General features: G+C 43.9%; 1 protein-coding gene across 1 annotated transcript in view; it reads right to left on the bottom strand.

Annotated features, from left to right (window-relative positions):
• The window catches only part of LOC146584682 (exocyst complex component 1-like), a 37,798-nt gene extending 37,348 nt beyond the window's left edge, over nucleotides 1–450 (bottom strand). The window contains exon 1 of the mRNA XM_085324226.1: nucleotides 327–450. Coding sequence (XP_085180352.1) covers nucleotides 327–450 — 124 coding nt within the window. The remainder of the gene's footprint in view (nucleotides 1–326) is intronic.
• Between the last annotated feature and the right edge of the window lie 17,081 nt (nucleotides 451–17,531).

Below are 17,531 nucleotides of genomic sequence, written 5' to 3'. Positions count from 1 at the left end.
AAATAATCTTTCAATAGAGGAGGGGGCTCTCCTACAGATTCTAACTCTCTCTAGGTAAGTAAAGGTCATAATGTGTCCAAAAGGAAGCTTGTGCTTCTGTTACCAGTTCTTGATGTACTATACTGATACGACACAAGCTTCTGTCTTTGGATTCAGATTTCCTTAATTAAATCTTAAAATACAGCATTCCAAATAGAAGTCAAACATCTTCTCCAAGATTAGGAAAAGACTCATCAGAGATCAAAGTCTCTGAATATAGCTGCAAGAAGCATCTATGGATGCTTCTGCAACTCAACCTGTCTCCCAGCCATCCCCAGGTTACTTACCCACTACACAGAGAATAGACATCTTTTTCTTCTTCCCTGTCTTCCAGACACGAACTGTTTCCAGCAGCCTTTTGTTCTGAGGGTTGAACACATCTTTTTCCAGTGAGGTCCAAAGAGAAGTCATGGCGATGTATGCATGCAACAGCAAGTTAGAGTTATGTGCCTCACACTGATGCTTGCCAGTCACCACATGCTGTGCAGCAGCTCCTGAGAAACAAAAACTTGCTGGAGAACTGATTCACACGTAAGTTCATGGCACATTGGTAAAACATATTACTGCCACCCCCATCCTGTCTTACAGCCGACATGAGTGTTAAGCAAWTCTCACAGACTTGAGACTAAAGAGCCTGGTCAGAATTCCTGCCTAATGCAAGCAGGACACTCATAGAATCACAGAATCAGTAAGGTTGGAAGGGACCTCTGGAGATCATCTAGGCCAACCTCCCTGCTCAAGCACAGTCACCTAGAGCATGTTAGACAGGGTTGCATCCAGGTGGGCTTTGAATATCTCCAGAGAAGGAGACTCCACAACATCTCTGGGCAACCTGTTCCAGCGCTCCGTCACTCTCACAGGGAAGAAATTCCYCCTCACGGTCAGGYGGAACTTCCTGTGCTTCAATTTCTGCCCGTTGCCTCTTGTCCTGTTGCATGGGACAACTGAAAAGAGTTTGTCCCCATCCCCTTGACACCCTCCCTTCAGGTACTTAAAACACATTGATAAGATCCCCCCTCAGTCTTCTCTTCCCCAGGCTGAAGAGGCCCAGCTCTCACAGCCATTCCTCATAGGGCAGGTGCTCCAGCCCTCTGGTCATCTTCGTAGCCCTACCCTGGACTCTCTCCAGTAGCTCCATGTCTCTCTTGTCCTGGGGAGCCCAGAACCGGACACAGTACTTGAGATGAGGCCTCCCCAGGGCTCAGTAGAGAGGCAAGATCACCTCCCTCGACCTGCTGGCAACAGTCTTCCCAATGCACCCCAGGAGACCATTGGCCTTCCTGGCCACAGGGGTATATTGCTGGCTCATGGTCAACTTGTCATCCACCAGCACTCCCAAGTCTTTCTCTGCAGAGCTGCTCTCCAGCAGGTCAGCCCCCAGCTTGTACTGGTGCCTGGGGTTATTTTTCCCTAGGTGCAGGACTCTGCATTTACCCTTGTTGAACCTCATGAGTTTCCTCTCTGCCCAACTCTCCAGCCTGTCCAGGTCTCTCTGAATGGCAGAACAGCCCTCAGGTGTATCAGCCACTCCTCCCAGCTTGGTATCATCAGCAAACTTGCTGAGGAGGCCCTCTGTCCTGTGYAAACAGCCCAGAAGGCCTGAAGTAAGACTGAAACAAATCACCACTTAGAGATCCTGGAGAATTTTCCATTCAATTAACTCTGAAGGAAATGACCTCAAAGTTCAGCTTGCTGAAGAGACATGCCTCCTGTTCAAGATACAGGGTCCATATTTTAGCATGTTCCAAACCCTTGCCTGACATGTTAATTCACTGACAAAAGTGAATCTTTTCTCACAGAAGGCATCTGTTATGTGACTGGCAGTGGCATTTATGTGACTGTRTATCAGCAATGAAGATATTCGGACCAGTGCAGTTACATTGCTATCAAACGTGAGCAGGAAGGAGGTCAGTTGAATCCTAACATGTATGCCAGGCCTGGCTGCTCCTGGGCATGGCTGTGAGTGATGGAGGAAGGCTGAATTACYCTGTTTGGGAATAGCTGCACAGTATAGTGGGACTTGGAGACACCAACATTTCCAATGACTGAAAACAATATCAAAACTGGTGATAGAAAAAGACATTTTAAAAAATTAAGCTGAAAAGCTCTAGAGCAAACATCAGCTATTATCTTTAATGAACGTTACATTAGAAAGTTGACATATATTCTTATTTCTTTAAAAAGAGAGCTGCTTTTTCCAAAGGGGAAARAAAGTTTTAATCAGAATATTTGTTTCCAACTCAGTAAAGTACTTTGAGAAACAGAATCTGGTCCATTGGCAGGCCAAACAGATTATCAACTATGAGCAAGTCATTATGTGATTATTTTTGTTGGCACACATCATACCAGCACTTACAGCTTAAGTAATCACCCTGCTGAGTGAAATAGCACAACGCTCAAACAAAGGTGGTGTGCCCTGCAATCAGCACATGCTGGGCGTACCATGACCAAGTAAGTCAGTACAGCAGGGAAGGCTGGGGCTGGGCTACAGAAAATAGGCACAGAAGCACTGGTTTGGGAGCATGGCTGTGGGGTGTCCTGCATCTTAGAGGACTCCAGGGGCTCTAACTCAGCAGAAATGCACAGTAACCCTCAGAGGTCAAATCAGCTTGCCAGCCCAGCTGCCTGCAGCTTGAATTGAGCTAAGCAACCTTCTCTGCTTTTCAAGCAGCTCAGGCATGTCTCTTCCACCCAAACATGGGAAAAAAACTTCTTTACTGTGAGGGTAACAGAGTGCTGGAACAGGTTGCCCAGAGAAGTTGTAGAGTCTCCTTCCTCTGGGATTTTCAAAAGCTGTCTGGGCAAAATCCTTGGAAACACGCTCTAGGTGACCTTGCTTGAACAGAAGTGTTGGAGTAGTTGATCTCCACATGTCCCTTCCAACCTCAACTATTCTGTGGATCTGTAACTCTGTGACACAACACTCACCAAACAGTGGGTGGTGCTGGACCCAGAGCTTTGCAAGAGCGAAAGCAGAGCCCTGATTATTCCAGATGAGCCTCACCAGGCCTTCCTGCCTGGATGACCCTGGCTCAGATAGGCTCACAAGGTTGCAGAGGCAGCCTGGGCACGGAGGGAAAGGCAGCAAGTGCTTCTGCCTAGGGCTACTTTCACTGCCTCAGCCACGTGCCTAGCAAGGGACGTTGTACTGCCTCTCCCATGCAAAGACTGTAGTCTATGCAGAGTGTGAAACTGGAAAACCAACAGACAGTTGTGGAAAGGGCACAGAGCCAGAACTGAGGAGACGCCTCCCAAGTTTGACCCACTTTCTGATTCATTAGCAAATTAATATTATGAGCAGRCAGCTCCTAAATTCTCAGGGAAAGCCCTGTTCTCTTGCTCTTTTAAGCTGCTCTGTGGCCAAACTAATCAGCTAATAAATATGAAATTAGAAGGAAGTAATACAGAAGCAATGAGAAGCCCAGGTATAGCTTCRGTCATGGAGTTGGAGCTACTCCTCCAGACTGCCATGTTTGTATTCACTTCCTGTGTGTTATTAGCAAGTATTTGCTAATAACAGGTGTGTGCATGCATGCAAAARTTCTCCCTAGTTAAAAGTGCAAAGTTGTTGGTTTTTCAGTCTAAGAAGAGGAAAAACAACTTCTCCCACTCACGTTGCTTATGTAGCTCAACTTATTTCTCAACAGACCAAGAATGGCTATGATATACATGACTAAAAACCACCTGAGGAAATCACAATGTCCAGCTTTAAACCACTGCAGGACCTCAAGACATTTTGCAAGAGATGATTAACATTACTACCATTTTACAGAKGAGGAAACTAAGGTATGGTGAGGAAGCGATTGAATCAAGAGGATTTGTCCAGCTGAGGGGCTCAGGCAAGCCATGAGAGCCCAGAGCAGAAAATCTCACTTAAAAGCAGTACTCGAAGTACTACAGATGCAGTCKCAGATACAGGATTCATGGAAGAGGGAACACAACCTAGCCTCCAAGTCCAGCCCACAGAGGGCAAGAAAGATGGCCAGTTACAACCTCCCAAATGTTCAGGCAAACTCATCTCCGTGCCAGGCTGGAACAAAATGACTTGATTCAGTCTGATATATTAAAATGTTCTGATTTCGGTCAGCCCAACACAAGAAGGAAATAGTTTTTCCAGATCACCTTATCAGAAGCAACGTTTTCAGTCAATCAATGCATTGATTGTTCACAAACTGCATTTTTTTAATCCAAAATATTCTCAATGRAAAGTTCCCACACATCTTCCTAATCAGACGCAAGATTCCTGCACCTGTATTTTCACTGGAAATCAAACTCAACACTAGCAGGGAGGAGACATCAGTTAATGCCTATATAAACACTCAGCAACAACCAGTAGTTATATCATGGTCTTTGATCTAAGTGGTGAATGAACAAGCAAAGTGGCTACGACTGAATAGTTGCATTTAATGCAAATATTTTAATAAGCATTAATAAGAATAAATAAAAATATATACAAGAGGAAAACAGTGAGTTTAAGAACACTGACTTTGAAAGTCTTCTATGAGAAATTTACTGTTACCCAACATGGTTGCTTTGCAAACAACTGAAACGAAACCTTCCAAAATTGTCTTCATTAGACAGCAATGGAGCTTTCAGCACAGCCATATAGTTGAGAAAGTTGAAATCACATCCATAATCATTTAAACTGTTTTCCCTCCATATAAAAGAGAAAGAAATTTGCTGCTAAAATGGTTCTGTTACCACAGCATCTCTTTGAATKCAGTCCCTCACTAGGTTATCTTGGTTTCTCCGTTGCTGCCAGCTTTTCAGTCTCTCTGATCACATTCACCTACAGCAGTAGACAGGATGGCAGGCTTGAGATCAGACTATCTACACCCGCTATTGCTTTTGAACTCACTAATACATTTATAATAGCACTTGAACAACAACTGAAGGAAAATGATTGAAAGCCAAAGTAATAGAGGGCTCACTGGTCCCTGATAAGTTAATGAAGAAAGCACAATACTTTSCATGAATGTAATTGAAAAGCTGTCTGTATCAGAGCCAGTTAACCCCTTGTTTTCTAAAGAGAATCTGTAAGATATAAAGACCTTAGTGAAACATTGTTGCAGTTTTTGCAGACCTTCACATCATCCATCCAGAAAGTTGACAGAAAGGAAGATAGTGTTAGTAAAAGGGAGATCATTCAAAGACTTTACCAGCTACGTCTTGCTGAGGATAAATTCCAGGATTTCAGTCACAAGAAGTCTTACAGCAGGAAACAGTTTGTTGGTAAAATGAAAGCTTTAAGAGAAAAACAGGAAGTCTGAAGAACCTGAGTGAACACTGAGCAACGAGCTTGAGGTCAGGACCGGAAATCACTCACACAAACATTGAGAGCTGCAGAGAGCAGGTGCAGCTCCGAGTAAGTAAAGCATCAGAGTAGAGTAGCTGGAGGTAAAATTCGTGTTACTAAAAGCAAAACAAGGTAAATAGTTCCCTCCATTTTTGTTTGCCTTTCTGAAGAGAGTTGAAGTCCTGAATGGAGGAAAAGAAGCTGGTTTAACTTGCAGTTTGATGATGTTTCCCCATTCCTTCCCCTCTAGCAGTGTTTCATGGCCACAACCTGTGGAGGAAATGCTTTGGTTCCAGCTTACATGGGCTTCACCCTTGAAGAACTGCATTGCTCCTTTGCCAAGGTGGAATTCCCAGTCTTGGCTGTATCCAGAAGTTGAACTACTGGTGCCTTTTAAGAGTAACATAAAGGCTTTCACCTGGCACTATGAACTGTCTTCTGACCATGGTTGAATTGCACAGGGTGACACAGATCCATGTCTGGAGCAGTCTGAATATTAGCTTCACATTTAGCTTTAGAAACAGATTTTGCAGCCCCATAATTTTCCAAAGCAGTTCAGTGAGAGGTACCTAAATTCCTTTGGTGTACCAGCCTTCATGTACTCCATTAGTATGATACCCACAGAAGCGCCAGAAAACTGACTTCTCCTGCAAAGGTTGCTGAGACTCTTGCATCTGCCCCACAGGAGAGGAAAACACACAGCCTCACTCCAGGTAAACAGTCCTGATCAGCCACTGACAGAAGCTYTATTCCCAACCTCTGCATTAGCTTATGTGTTTTAATATCATTGCCATAATCCATGGTGTCCTTCTTTGCCTCCAAGAGAGCTCAGCATGAAACTAAACTGGTAGAACAAGGGCTAAAAAAAGCAACAGTCATGGGAAAGTGGAGATGATTTGATTGAACTATTCATTTATCAAGTATTGACAAGTTTAGGGGATGCTCTGAGTCCCAACCCACTATGTCCATGTCTCCTTTTCCAACATGTTAAGGTAACTGAACTCTTGTTACGTACTCGAGGTTGTGCGAACTTGAAAGTGCCCGTGCAGTAATCCCCTAGYATCAAATCTGGGTGCCAGATGTGACTAAGTAAAGCCATATCTATACTACTGTTGTGTTGGATGCCCTGGAAGAACAATTTATTTAATTTACCAGGTTCAAGGATGTTACAGGCACTGTGGAGGGTAAGTTAGATGGGGCAAGCATTATGTGCATTATGTGACAGAGAAAAATACGATCACACCACACAGCAGGACTATATTAACATAGTATCATTTACTGCAAGACTGTGAAGATGCTATGTCAAGGCTTCCATCCGTGATTTCATATTATGTTGATTAACTGGATCTTCTTAACCTTTTCCCACTCACAGAGTGGATTCTGCTCTCTTCCAGCTTGCTGCACACAACTGCATTACCATTCATGAGCATTACCCGGAGAGAACAAGGGGAGAACGCCTCCCTTGCACGCACACAGCTGATCATCTGAATGTCAGGCTGGCACACAAACCATGATTCTACCGCGAGCAGTGAGGTTTTTTAAGACTCTCTTGCTTGGTAGATGCTGAAAGAAAAATGTAGAAATAATACAGGAAAGAAAGAGTTAGCACAGGATTTCTGGCTTTACTCAGGCAGTCCCAGGAGGTAAAAACAAGCTGCTCTTTAGCACTGTAGTCTCAGGCACCAGCTCCCAGACAGATCAGTTCCCCTGGATTATTTCCCTTGAGTCTCATGGCTGATATAGACACTGAGGAATCAGTTTTTATTTTGAGCAGGGAATATGTCTGGCCTTCTGAAGGCTGTGGAAGAAAAAACAAACCTTGAAAACATCAACCATTACTGGCATACATTTCCCTGCTGCTTCTGCAAACAGGATGAAACAGCTGTAAGAGTGATGCAAACTGCCAATTAATCTCAATTGCTGCAAACTCTTAATCCTAATGAATTACTCTTTAAAAAGCATTTTTTAAATAATTTTGGTGCAAAGATAAATTGGGAAATTTCATGTACAAATAAATCAATAAGGGGAAATGCAAGTGTGGAAATAGAGTGCTCTCTTGCATTATTTTTTCCAACCAATTCCAAAAGCAGTCATAACTTGATTATTTGAACATTCAGACTCAAAAATTCAGAAGCATCCATAATTTGGAGTGTCTGATTGAGATTCTTTGGCTGAGATTAGCAATCTGCAGGACTTTTCTTTTCTCTTCCTTCCYGAAACAGGGAACAGAAAGATGTTTTTGCTGCAGGGCACAGCAGAGAATTTAAACTATTTAATTTCTTTGCTGTGGGGATCTGCAGTTGCTATTTSATGTCAAATCTTATTTTTAGTACTTAGACAGCCCACATTCCCAGAGTACTCAAGTAATTCAATGTTTAATGGATGGCTCCTGCTACTGTACCTGGAAAAGAGGAARTGCAATCTTCCTTTCATGGCAGCAAGGACTTCTCTGAAAGGACTTGCTGTGGACCCTTAGACTGTCACCAGAAAAAAACATGAACCAATATCAAGACTGTGGCCTTAGCTAGTAGACCAGCCTTGTAGTCTGAATGAGTCACACCATCATGGCACAGAATGTGCATCTGTCTTTCTACATTTCTTTCCCTCCCATTAGAAGCTCTCCAGAAGCTAAAAAAGGTCATAGTGATTCCAGGTGACCAGCACAGGCTCTCACAGAAGGATTCACAGTTTTGACAGCTTTGTCCAGCACCACTAGCTTTTTCGTGATCCTCCTCTTGCTGTAGTATGTCTGCCAGGCATAGAAATCCTGCCACCCACAGCTTGATTTGCTCATGGCRAATCCTTAACTTTTCCTAGTAAAGTATATTCTGGCTCCTCAGCCTCACAGAGCATGTCCCCAACAATGGAAGAAAGGATTGTATTGCAAGCTAGTGAGAAGTCATGCAAAGCACCAGGCATGTCCCTCCATCATCACCTAAGCCCATATCTCACCAAACAAAGTACTTCTGCACTGAGACACCAACTAAAGGACCTGGAAGTGCCAAGACCAAGGTCAGCCTTCTTGGCTTTTGATGCTTCTGCTTGAGATGTGCTAAGCTTCATGTGTGCATAGGTAGCATTCTTCTCACTCCAAAAATGGGTGGATGGTCCCTATTCTTCTCTACTCTGACTGTGAATGTTCTTCTTGCTGCATGCATGCAAAGAGCTGGCAGATAGAAATTCTCTTTGCCATACACCAGCAACAGTGTTGGATACACCCTCTCCACACTGTGTGAATACAGCACATGGCTGCCGGTTCCTGTGCCACAGTGCCTGTCATCTGACACCAGGAGGGGTGGCTGGAGCTCTATCACACTGCAGAACAGGGAAAGGCTTAGCATGGGTAAAGTGGGAATTYTCCCAGTAAGTCAAGACTGAAATAGTGACAGATAAGGATAGTGATTTGCAGTATCGTGATTCTCGTTGTTTAACGTCTAGAGATATTTCTTTCTTTTTATGGTCWCCCATCAGTTTTGCAATGATAAAGTGCTGCAAAGGAGATGGAGCCCAGTGGTCACACAATTTCTTAAAGGCTTTGCAAAAGTCAAGTGTMTAGACTTTTTTTGCATGGATTTCATTTTTAGTTGCTTTCCTGACCTCTTCATACATAAAAGGAGATTAGGATGGACTGGATTGGCATGATTTATTTCTGGTAAAAATYTCCTGGTGTCCACTTTTCAAGCATTCTGTTCCATCGGTTCCAGAGCCTGGAAAGTCTCTAGTCTCAGGGACCAAAGTTAGCCCAGTTGCAGCAGAATTTTTGCCTCACACCTCCTTCTGCTTATCAAGTCAAAAAGCGGTGGGCAAAGCAAYCCTCTGAAGCAGATGTGATCCTAAACATAGCGGCCCATACTGCCATGTTCTCTGTTGTGGCTTACATCAAAAGTAGCAACAGCATCCTGAAAACAAACAAGATAAATCACGGGCATGAGGCCAAAGTAAGTCTTCCTCCCTACCTRTGCCTCATATCTTCTAATCTGCTTTTGATGCCACTTCTTAAACTCCCCCAGAGATGAGGAAGTACGGTGCAGTGATCTGAATATGAATATGTCCTCCAGAGAAGGTGCAAAACACTTTCTCAGTTCTTTTACTATTATGGGCACCAATCATACAGAGAGAGTCATTTGTCCACAATTGCTGGTTCAGTTTTGCTAAGCAGTTGTGTCCATTTTTAGGCTGGTRTACGAATCAGTACCATCAGCACTAACAGTGTAAAATGGGAATATATGATGCAGCATATGCCCTGTTTCAAACAGGCTGGATTGCTAACCATGCCAAGTGGCAGAGCTCTGCTAAGTCCACCTTTTTGWGGCAATCTGGCTGAGAACTTGGCCTTTTGCCCTAGTGATGCTACCAGGACAGGTAGATTCTTACTTTATCCTTCTGAGGGTACCTTTCAGGATTCCTTACTTAGCTTCTCATCTAGTCTCATATCCTCAACAGCTCTTTGGCTTGAGTTTTCCAAAGCCCTTCAGCAGCATGACCTTTCCTGTTTCATGCACTCTGACCTCACTCTTTCACTGCTCTTGCTTGGCAGTTTAAGCACCTGGTAAGAATACCTAGACTCTCACCAGCACAGATTCAAATCCCAGCTGGTTTGATATACCTTCCTCCTTCTCAGAGAAATCAATTGGAAGCACAGTGTGCTATATAAACATGATTTTTGAGGTCAAAGATGAAAGATGAGAGCTGAGCAAAAAATTTGCTTGATGACTTTCCCCTTTTTCTCTTTTCCTCTATCCAGGACTAAATCATAACATTTCAAGAGATTCACACTCTTAATTTCTTCCACAAGGCTTTTACAGTCACAGACAATAGTAAAAGTTTCTTGTTAGGTGGTCAGCAGYGCACAGCCTAATGATGTGAGGCTCACAACACTGCTTCTGCCTAAGATGAGTGCTGGGGAGCATGGTGAATATGCCTGAGGCAATGTCTGGATGAGGCACTGCAGGGTACAGGATGTCAATAGTGAAGTACAGAACGAAGGTATTCTCAAAGCCTCAGTCAAAGCATGTATATATGGTGTAGGAGGAACTGAAATTGCAGCAGCAGTTGTAAAGCTGGATTGTTTTAGTTTAGGAGTGCTCTGCTTTGCAAACCTGGTAACTGTCTTACTTCTCTCCAGATTCAGAAGTGAGGGGGAGAAGACAGGGGAGAAACAAGGAGAGGAACAAATTAAAGAATCCCTTGCTCTCATAAGAGTAAATATTTACTCCAGTACTTAGCGAGGTGATGGAACCTGTCATGCTACACAGGGGAGTGAAGTCTGAATCCTAAATGTGCTTTGGACCTCGCAGGTGAATTTGGACAGGCTTTTTTCACTGTGCCTGCCTTGAGCAGCAAGGGGTGGGGTGTGGGGGGGTGTAAGTGCGTGCRTGTGGATGTGCATGTGGATGCAGTTTTAAAGTATACGGACAAGACCTAGCCCAATGCAGTCTAAATAGCCTGAGATGAGTAACATCACCCCCACTGAGCTGTTTGTCACCTCACTGCCAGCCTCCACTCCTGACCTGCTGGCCTGGGAGTGTCTTCAGTAACTGCGCTGTACAGACAGGCATACCATAGATAGCATGCGTGTGTCTATCCATCTTCTTAGTAAGAAGATGCTATTTAAATGCAAAATAGTACAATTAATAAAACATAATGCCCTCTTTTTCCTGGGTGTTTTCACCTCCTGTGCTCTCTTCTCGCATTTTTGCTGGGCTGATGGTTTTCTTACATGCCCTAGATAACTCATTGAGTTTCATCCTCACTGCTCTTTCCACCTGCCTGCTCCTCTTTCATTTTTTATAAAGACTCATTTTTTGCTCTGCTAACATGCTCTTAATCTTACTGGTAAATCAAGGTGGCTGTTTGTCTCTATTTGCTTTCTTGAAYGTAAAGATAAATCTACACACCATGCTGAAGCTAGATCAACTAGAAAGCTGATTTCCTCCTCTTTTCCCCCTTTCTCCCCAACTTCACAGTTGTGCACAACTGGGAATAAGCTGCACTGGAGAACTAAGAATGATCCATCTCCTTTTTCTGGAACAAAACTGGTAAAACAAATCAAGAGACTGAGAGATGACCTATCCCAGCCTCTGTTGCGTGAAACCACAGCACAGAAAGCTCTTAGATTTAATGTTAATCCAAAAGCCCAAGCTGAGGTCAATACAAAAGCTCCTGTTAAATTCTGTTGTTGTTGCATTTATGTTCTTATCTTCTCCACATCTTTCTAGTGATCTCACCAGACACTGGATTAGGACCAAGATCATAAGGAGACCTGTCTTCATGGTAGCTTCTTTGCAGAATTCAACACACTGTGGAATAATAGCCTGCACTCTCCTAGAAAGAGGAAATCAGGTTATGAACCAGCTCTCCTCTCAGTCCGGCATCAGAAGAGATGAAGAATGTAGTATGTTGACATCTCATTCCTTTTTTGGCTGTGCTGCCTSAGATGATGGGGTTGGCTACAGGCAGCTGAGTCTGAGTGAGATGTAGGTGTCCAGATCCAGGAAAGTGGATCCCTAAGCAGCCAACTGTTTGGCTTGTGGCTAAGCTTGGCCTGSTATAGTTTTGAATTGCGATCTTTCTCACAGTGGTGTTAAAGAAAAAAAATGCAGCTTTCTTAGCTGAGTTTAAAGCAGTTTCATACTGGAAAGAAGAACAAGATTTATAAAACAAAGGAAGTATTTTAGAAGAGGCCATTTGTTCTGTTATATATCCCATAAAATCTTCCAAAGTCATTTGTTGGTCGATGTGTCTGTGATGTTCAGAACTGCAACTTGGGAACAAAAGGACACCCTGCGAATGAAGAGACAAAGCATTAAAAGAAATGAAGAAAAGCCTTTTTAGGCAACCTGCAACTGCCCCATGGAACTCACTGCYTCAGGATCTGAGTCAGACAAATGGCTTCATAATTTACAAAAGTTAAACTAAGTGCATCTAAAGATAACACAGGAAGAAAAAAAATTGATGTGGCAATGATCYGGGCATGACCTAAAGCATGACCTCAACTGCAGTCTCCGTCCTTCTAGTATCAACAGACCCATTCACACAGCGCGGAGCACACCCCAGTGCCTGTGCCTGACAGAATGCGGGTTTCCAACAACCTCTGCGGCACAGCGGAGGCTAGGTGTCGCACTGCGGGGGGTGAATGCTGTTTCAAAACGTTCTTTAATAGCAAATTTCTGTAGGGTGGTTTTTGATTCGCTTGTATTTCTTGCTTGCCTGAGTCATAGGTTTTGTCACTGCTTCTTTTGCTCTACAGTGGTCTCTTCCTGAGCACATCTGCTCTGTTTGAGGTGCCAGCCCCTTCCCCCCACTTTACAGTTTGCGATGGCTGCTTTTGGCCTCCGGGTGCTGCAGAGACAGGCAGTCTGAAAGAAGATGCACACAGAGTTCCCTTGATCTCAAAAGCTTCTCCAAGAAATGCAGATTCTACACTGGATCCTTGCCTTAGTGCTTTGAAACCTGACCATCAAATGAGAATCAGGAAGCTCCTGTAAGCAGGAGAAATTGCAGAACTCAGCAAGGTCTATTTTGAAGGCAATGAAGCAAATACCACTCTTTGCCCTGGGGATTAGCATTGACCCCATTCTGGCATCCATGGAGGCTCTTTCCCCCCCTAGAGGAGTCCTTGGCTGCTCCTGGCCCTTGTGCTGCTCTGCTCTGATCACTGCCTCTGGCCACACATCCCGTTCAAAGTGACGAGAGAGAGCTCAAGGGTCCCTCTCTGATCCAGCTRAGAGCTTAAAAATCTTCCCTTCAATTTACCAAGAAAAGGAAATGGGTTTTAAAGTAAACAAATGTGAAGAGATGAGGGGTTTTTGGCTATCTCTTCTCTGGGTAATCATAACAGAGCATCAGGAGTTTAACTCTTGCCTGTCCATAGCAGAAAGGATAAGTGCTCAGCTTAGGAAACCCAGCTGCAACCACGAACAAAACCTATGTGTGTCCTGAAGTCCCCAGTATATTTACCCACACCACACACTGTGGAGGCAGGACGGAGCAATGGCTCCATCCCATCTCTCAGGGAGAGCAGGGGCACAGCAGGGCTCTGTGTGAGACTCAGTCAGGGCTATGCAGAGTAGTGAAGGGAACTGATTTTTGCTTTGCGTTTCAAGGCAGTTCCCTGGCCATAGAACAGCCCGCCTGGCATATCTGTCGTTCTCCCTCACCCATCTGCACAGGGTCCTGATGCTGAAAGGGTCTGCATCTTACTGTGTGAGCAAGCGCTGSTGATTTCAATTGGCCCTCCAGCAGTTAGCAGGAGAAAGGGCTGTACAGCATCATCTTCCTCTGGTATGTGTGTTAAGAGGATGAGCAGGCCACAGCAGAGGTCCCGCTAGAGGGTGCTGCCCAACTCTGCTGGGAGATGACAAAAGGCTCTGCCTGCTCCTCTGCTTCCAAATGTCTCTATTAATACTTGGTGCCTTATTTCCTTGCAAGACTTTACTGTCTTCCCTTTCCTCCTGATTTATCTCCAACCCAGTGAGCACTGTATCTATGCTCTGAATTGCTGGTGGCAGCAGGAAAAATATGCCTGCCTTTATTTTATGGCATCACTTTTCTTTCTCCTCCTCGAGTCAACATAAACAATAAACCAAGTTAATCCAAGCTGGGAATGCAGAATACATCCATGCACTCAACTAATTTTGCATCTAGCAAATGAGAGCCTGTAGCACAGCTCACAGAGATTATTTTTTTCCTCATCTTAGTGACTCTGATCTGTAACAGTGTCAAAAGCAACAGGAACATGTTACAGAGAGATTAACCTATCTCTGGACCATCTTAAAACCCAGACTCCTAGGTCCTAAACATTGCTCATGCAATGAGCAAGACCTACACAAATATGCACAATGAGCATTACCTACCGTCGAGAAATGAGAGAGTTTTCCTAGAGCTGTGTTAGAGACAGAAATGCCGGTGCACATGGATGACACTCCAGGATTAAGTATAAAGAGTAAGGTTACTTCCAGCCCCTTCAGTAATACAGGATTAGGTTTTTAAAATGAGTTAGTCTTTGCCCCCTGGTCTGTTGAACATAGATGGAGCAAGTGAACCTGGAAAACCAGATGCACAGTAAAGAGGAGGAAGCTGGTGAGGAGAGGGGAGTTAGGCTGCTGGCAAAGTAAAAGTGTGTTCAGGAAACAAATGTCATCTCTGATTTCCCAATGGCCCTATTCCTACTCGTCCTTGGGAGGAAACACTGTGAGGAGTCTGCCTCATGTRCACCTTCCTCTTGACCCATAGCACTTTCCTTTCATATCTGAGGCAGTACCTGGCATCCTTTAYGGCAGATGACAGCGTTAAAGACCCCAGATACACAGCAGGCTGGAGTCCAAGGCTGCAGGCAGAGCAGGATGCCAAMATCTTTTTGGAAGATAAACTGCATGCCAGTGTCTGTGCATTGGCATTAAATTCACGTCCACAAACTTGCAGCAACAGAGAGTAAAACATGTATACTAGTTTGTTGACAGGAATGCCCTTTTGAGAGGCTTTTACAAACAAGCTGGATTTAAAGCTGAGCTTTCTATTCCTCCAGGCAGCTCCTGCTTCAGGGATGCTTTTGTCAGTGGTGTGCAAGTGCACTTCATCTTATCCAAAGAGCAATCATCCAGTTCTTAACCATCATTAATGGAACACTAATGGAGTCACATACTTACTTCTGAGAACCAGTACAAGCAATACACAGATTTTACTGATTCTCAATAACTCCTTTCTCCACCTAAGACATGAGCTGCCTGGGTGCTCAGAGGCTATACCAACCTGGAGCATTTTATTCCACCTTGGAATTAGGAGAGCAGCAAGAATTCGTATGTCAGCTGCTGCCAAAACAGTTGTGGCTACATTGTGCTCCGAAGTAGTTGCATCTCCATGTGCGTGCTACTGCTGAAAACTGGAATCAGAGTGGCTCACAGAGGTCAGTCCCCATCATCCCAGAAAAGTGGTCTCTCTTTCCCTCAAAAGGCAGAGACCTGAGCTCTGAAGGAATCACAAGAAATCCAGGCCAAAATGCCTGTCTCCGACAGTATCCAGAACCACATGCCTAAGGAGATAYATAAGAACAGAGCAAATATGTTGTGATTCCCCTATACACCCTCCAAAGAAAGCACAAGAGGGCTGCAGTTTAAGGATTTGTTGAACAGATAACAGCTTCTTTCCGTATCACAGCTGTGATGGATCCTTCTTCCAGAAATTGTTCATATTGCTCTCTGAAACGAAATGCATTTTCAGCTTCCATATTACCCCTCAGCAAGGGTTCTACAGTTTAATGACATACTCTAAATATATAATTCCTTTTGTCCAGGCTTCTCTGGAGCCTTGGATGACGGTAGCTTGGACCCAAGGCTGTGCCAGGAGGCAATGCTGCTGATCCCTGCTCCATAACATAACAGTGTTTTAAGGGATCATCTAAGTGCTTTCTTTCACTTAAAAATACACCTCTAATCAATGCTGATCAAGCATTCTGCAGTGATTTTTGGCTCTGTGGTGTCTTTCAGGACCGTCTTTGCACAATAGAGGACCAGCACCACTGACATTACAATTTCTGACTCCATATGGACATTCATCCCTGGCAGAGTCGTACCATTCCCTTCTTCATCACATTGTGATGGCTTGGCTCTTCTGGGTATTTGTCACCAGACTAAACATTGAGTTTGGTTGCTGGTTGCTGGCAATTTCTAATTGGATGCTTGTGGAATATATGAGGCAGATCCTGCACTCAGCTGTCCTTGACTTTGACAGCCTTGTTGGGATCAGATACTAGATCAACACTTTTCCATTTGTGCCTCATGTTGGCTCCTTTACTGTCATCTAGTAACTTCCTCTTCTCTCTCCCCTCTGACCTATGTGTTACCAAATTTAAGAGAGATTCTGACAGTTGGTCAGAAACATTGTTCTGCTGCTGAAGACCTAAAGAGGGTAGACAACCGCTGCCTAGGCTTTTAAGAGAAAAGTGAAGCTTCATAAACTACCGGATGTGATAGTCAGTGCTCCAATTATAACCCAGTGACCCAGGAGCTAGGCTACACTCAGAGCTGTGTGCTGGAGGTTGACGCCACATTAATGATAGTAACAGCACAGGGGAGAGTTGTAATCCTAGGGACTATTCTGAACATGCAGGACATATTTCTAACACATTTGCTTCACTTCTGCTTCCTATTTGCAGAAACCCCTTCATTTTCCTGATGCATTTTAGAGAAGTCTCTCTCTCTTATTTGCATTGCAGAGCCAATGCAAATAGACCACCCCATGGCGTTTCCCAGCTAAGCAGTATCTGCTTCACTCCCTCAGAACAGTGGCTGCACAAAAAGATAAGAATTCCCTTAAAACTGCTTAACAGAAAAATGAGTTTTATCACTTATTATTTGCATAAAATATTCAACATTTCAACTATAAAGTTTTTCTTCTGCTCATTAAGCCTACGTTAAACTTTGACAAAAGCTTATTTGCCAGGTGCTGACAGTTTGCCTATGCAGTGCCAGAGGGCAATAAACGATGTCAATTTGTGGCAAGACAGCTGCTYTGTCCTTGATTTCTAAATCCAGTTGCTGTCACTGGCATTGCTGTGGGTAAGAGGTGATGCCAAGGCTTTATTGGCAGCAAGAGGTAAACCTCATGAGGAAAGAGGTAATGAACAGTAAGGGATGAGGGGGAAAGAGTCTTGTGGCTCAGGTAGTGCCCCAGAACCATTTAATGATTAGGCCACTGACATAGATACCTGGAAAATTTCCAAGAAAATGGAAATACTGRTTTATCAAAAGCAAAACCTTTTGTCAGTGTAGCAGTTTTGACAGACATCTCAGTGGTGAAGCTCTGTCGGGCTCAGAATGGAATAACCACTCAAAAGCAGCACCTCCCATCTGCAAAAGCTAGTTTCTTGACAGTTTGAACAAGACAAATACTTACATACTTGTAGAAGAATCAGGTACAGATCCTTACCAGGCCTGAYGCACATCAAAGACTGAAACATCCAGCCTGGGAAAGTCTTATCTTTTGTGCATGGRAAAGAATTGCAAAAAGTCCTGACCCCTGCCCAGTGCCAAACAGTAACATTACTTTTCTTGCAAGACATTCCCTATCTYGGGGAAATCATTCTCCTCTTTGTAGCTTGGGTCACTGTTTGTAGAATAAGGATAGTAATCTTGATTGTCAGTTTAGACTATACTGATTATTAGGTAGATAAACAGCACTGTGAGACAAGGGATAAGAA

The sequence above is a fragment of the Rhea americana genome, unplaced genomic scaffold (assembly GCF_003343005.1).
Source record: "Rhea americana isolate MKP2758 unplaced genomic scaffold, rheAme1 scaffold_90, whole genome shotgun sequence".
NCBI lineage: Eukaryota > Metazoa > Chordata > Aves > Rheiformes > Rheidae > Rhea > Rhea americana.
This window is presented reverse-complemented; position numbering and strand designations above follow the sequence as displayed.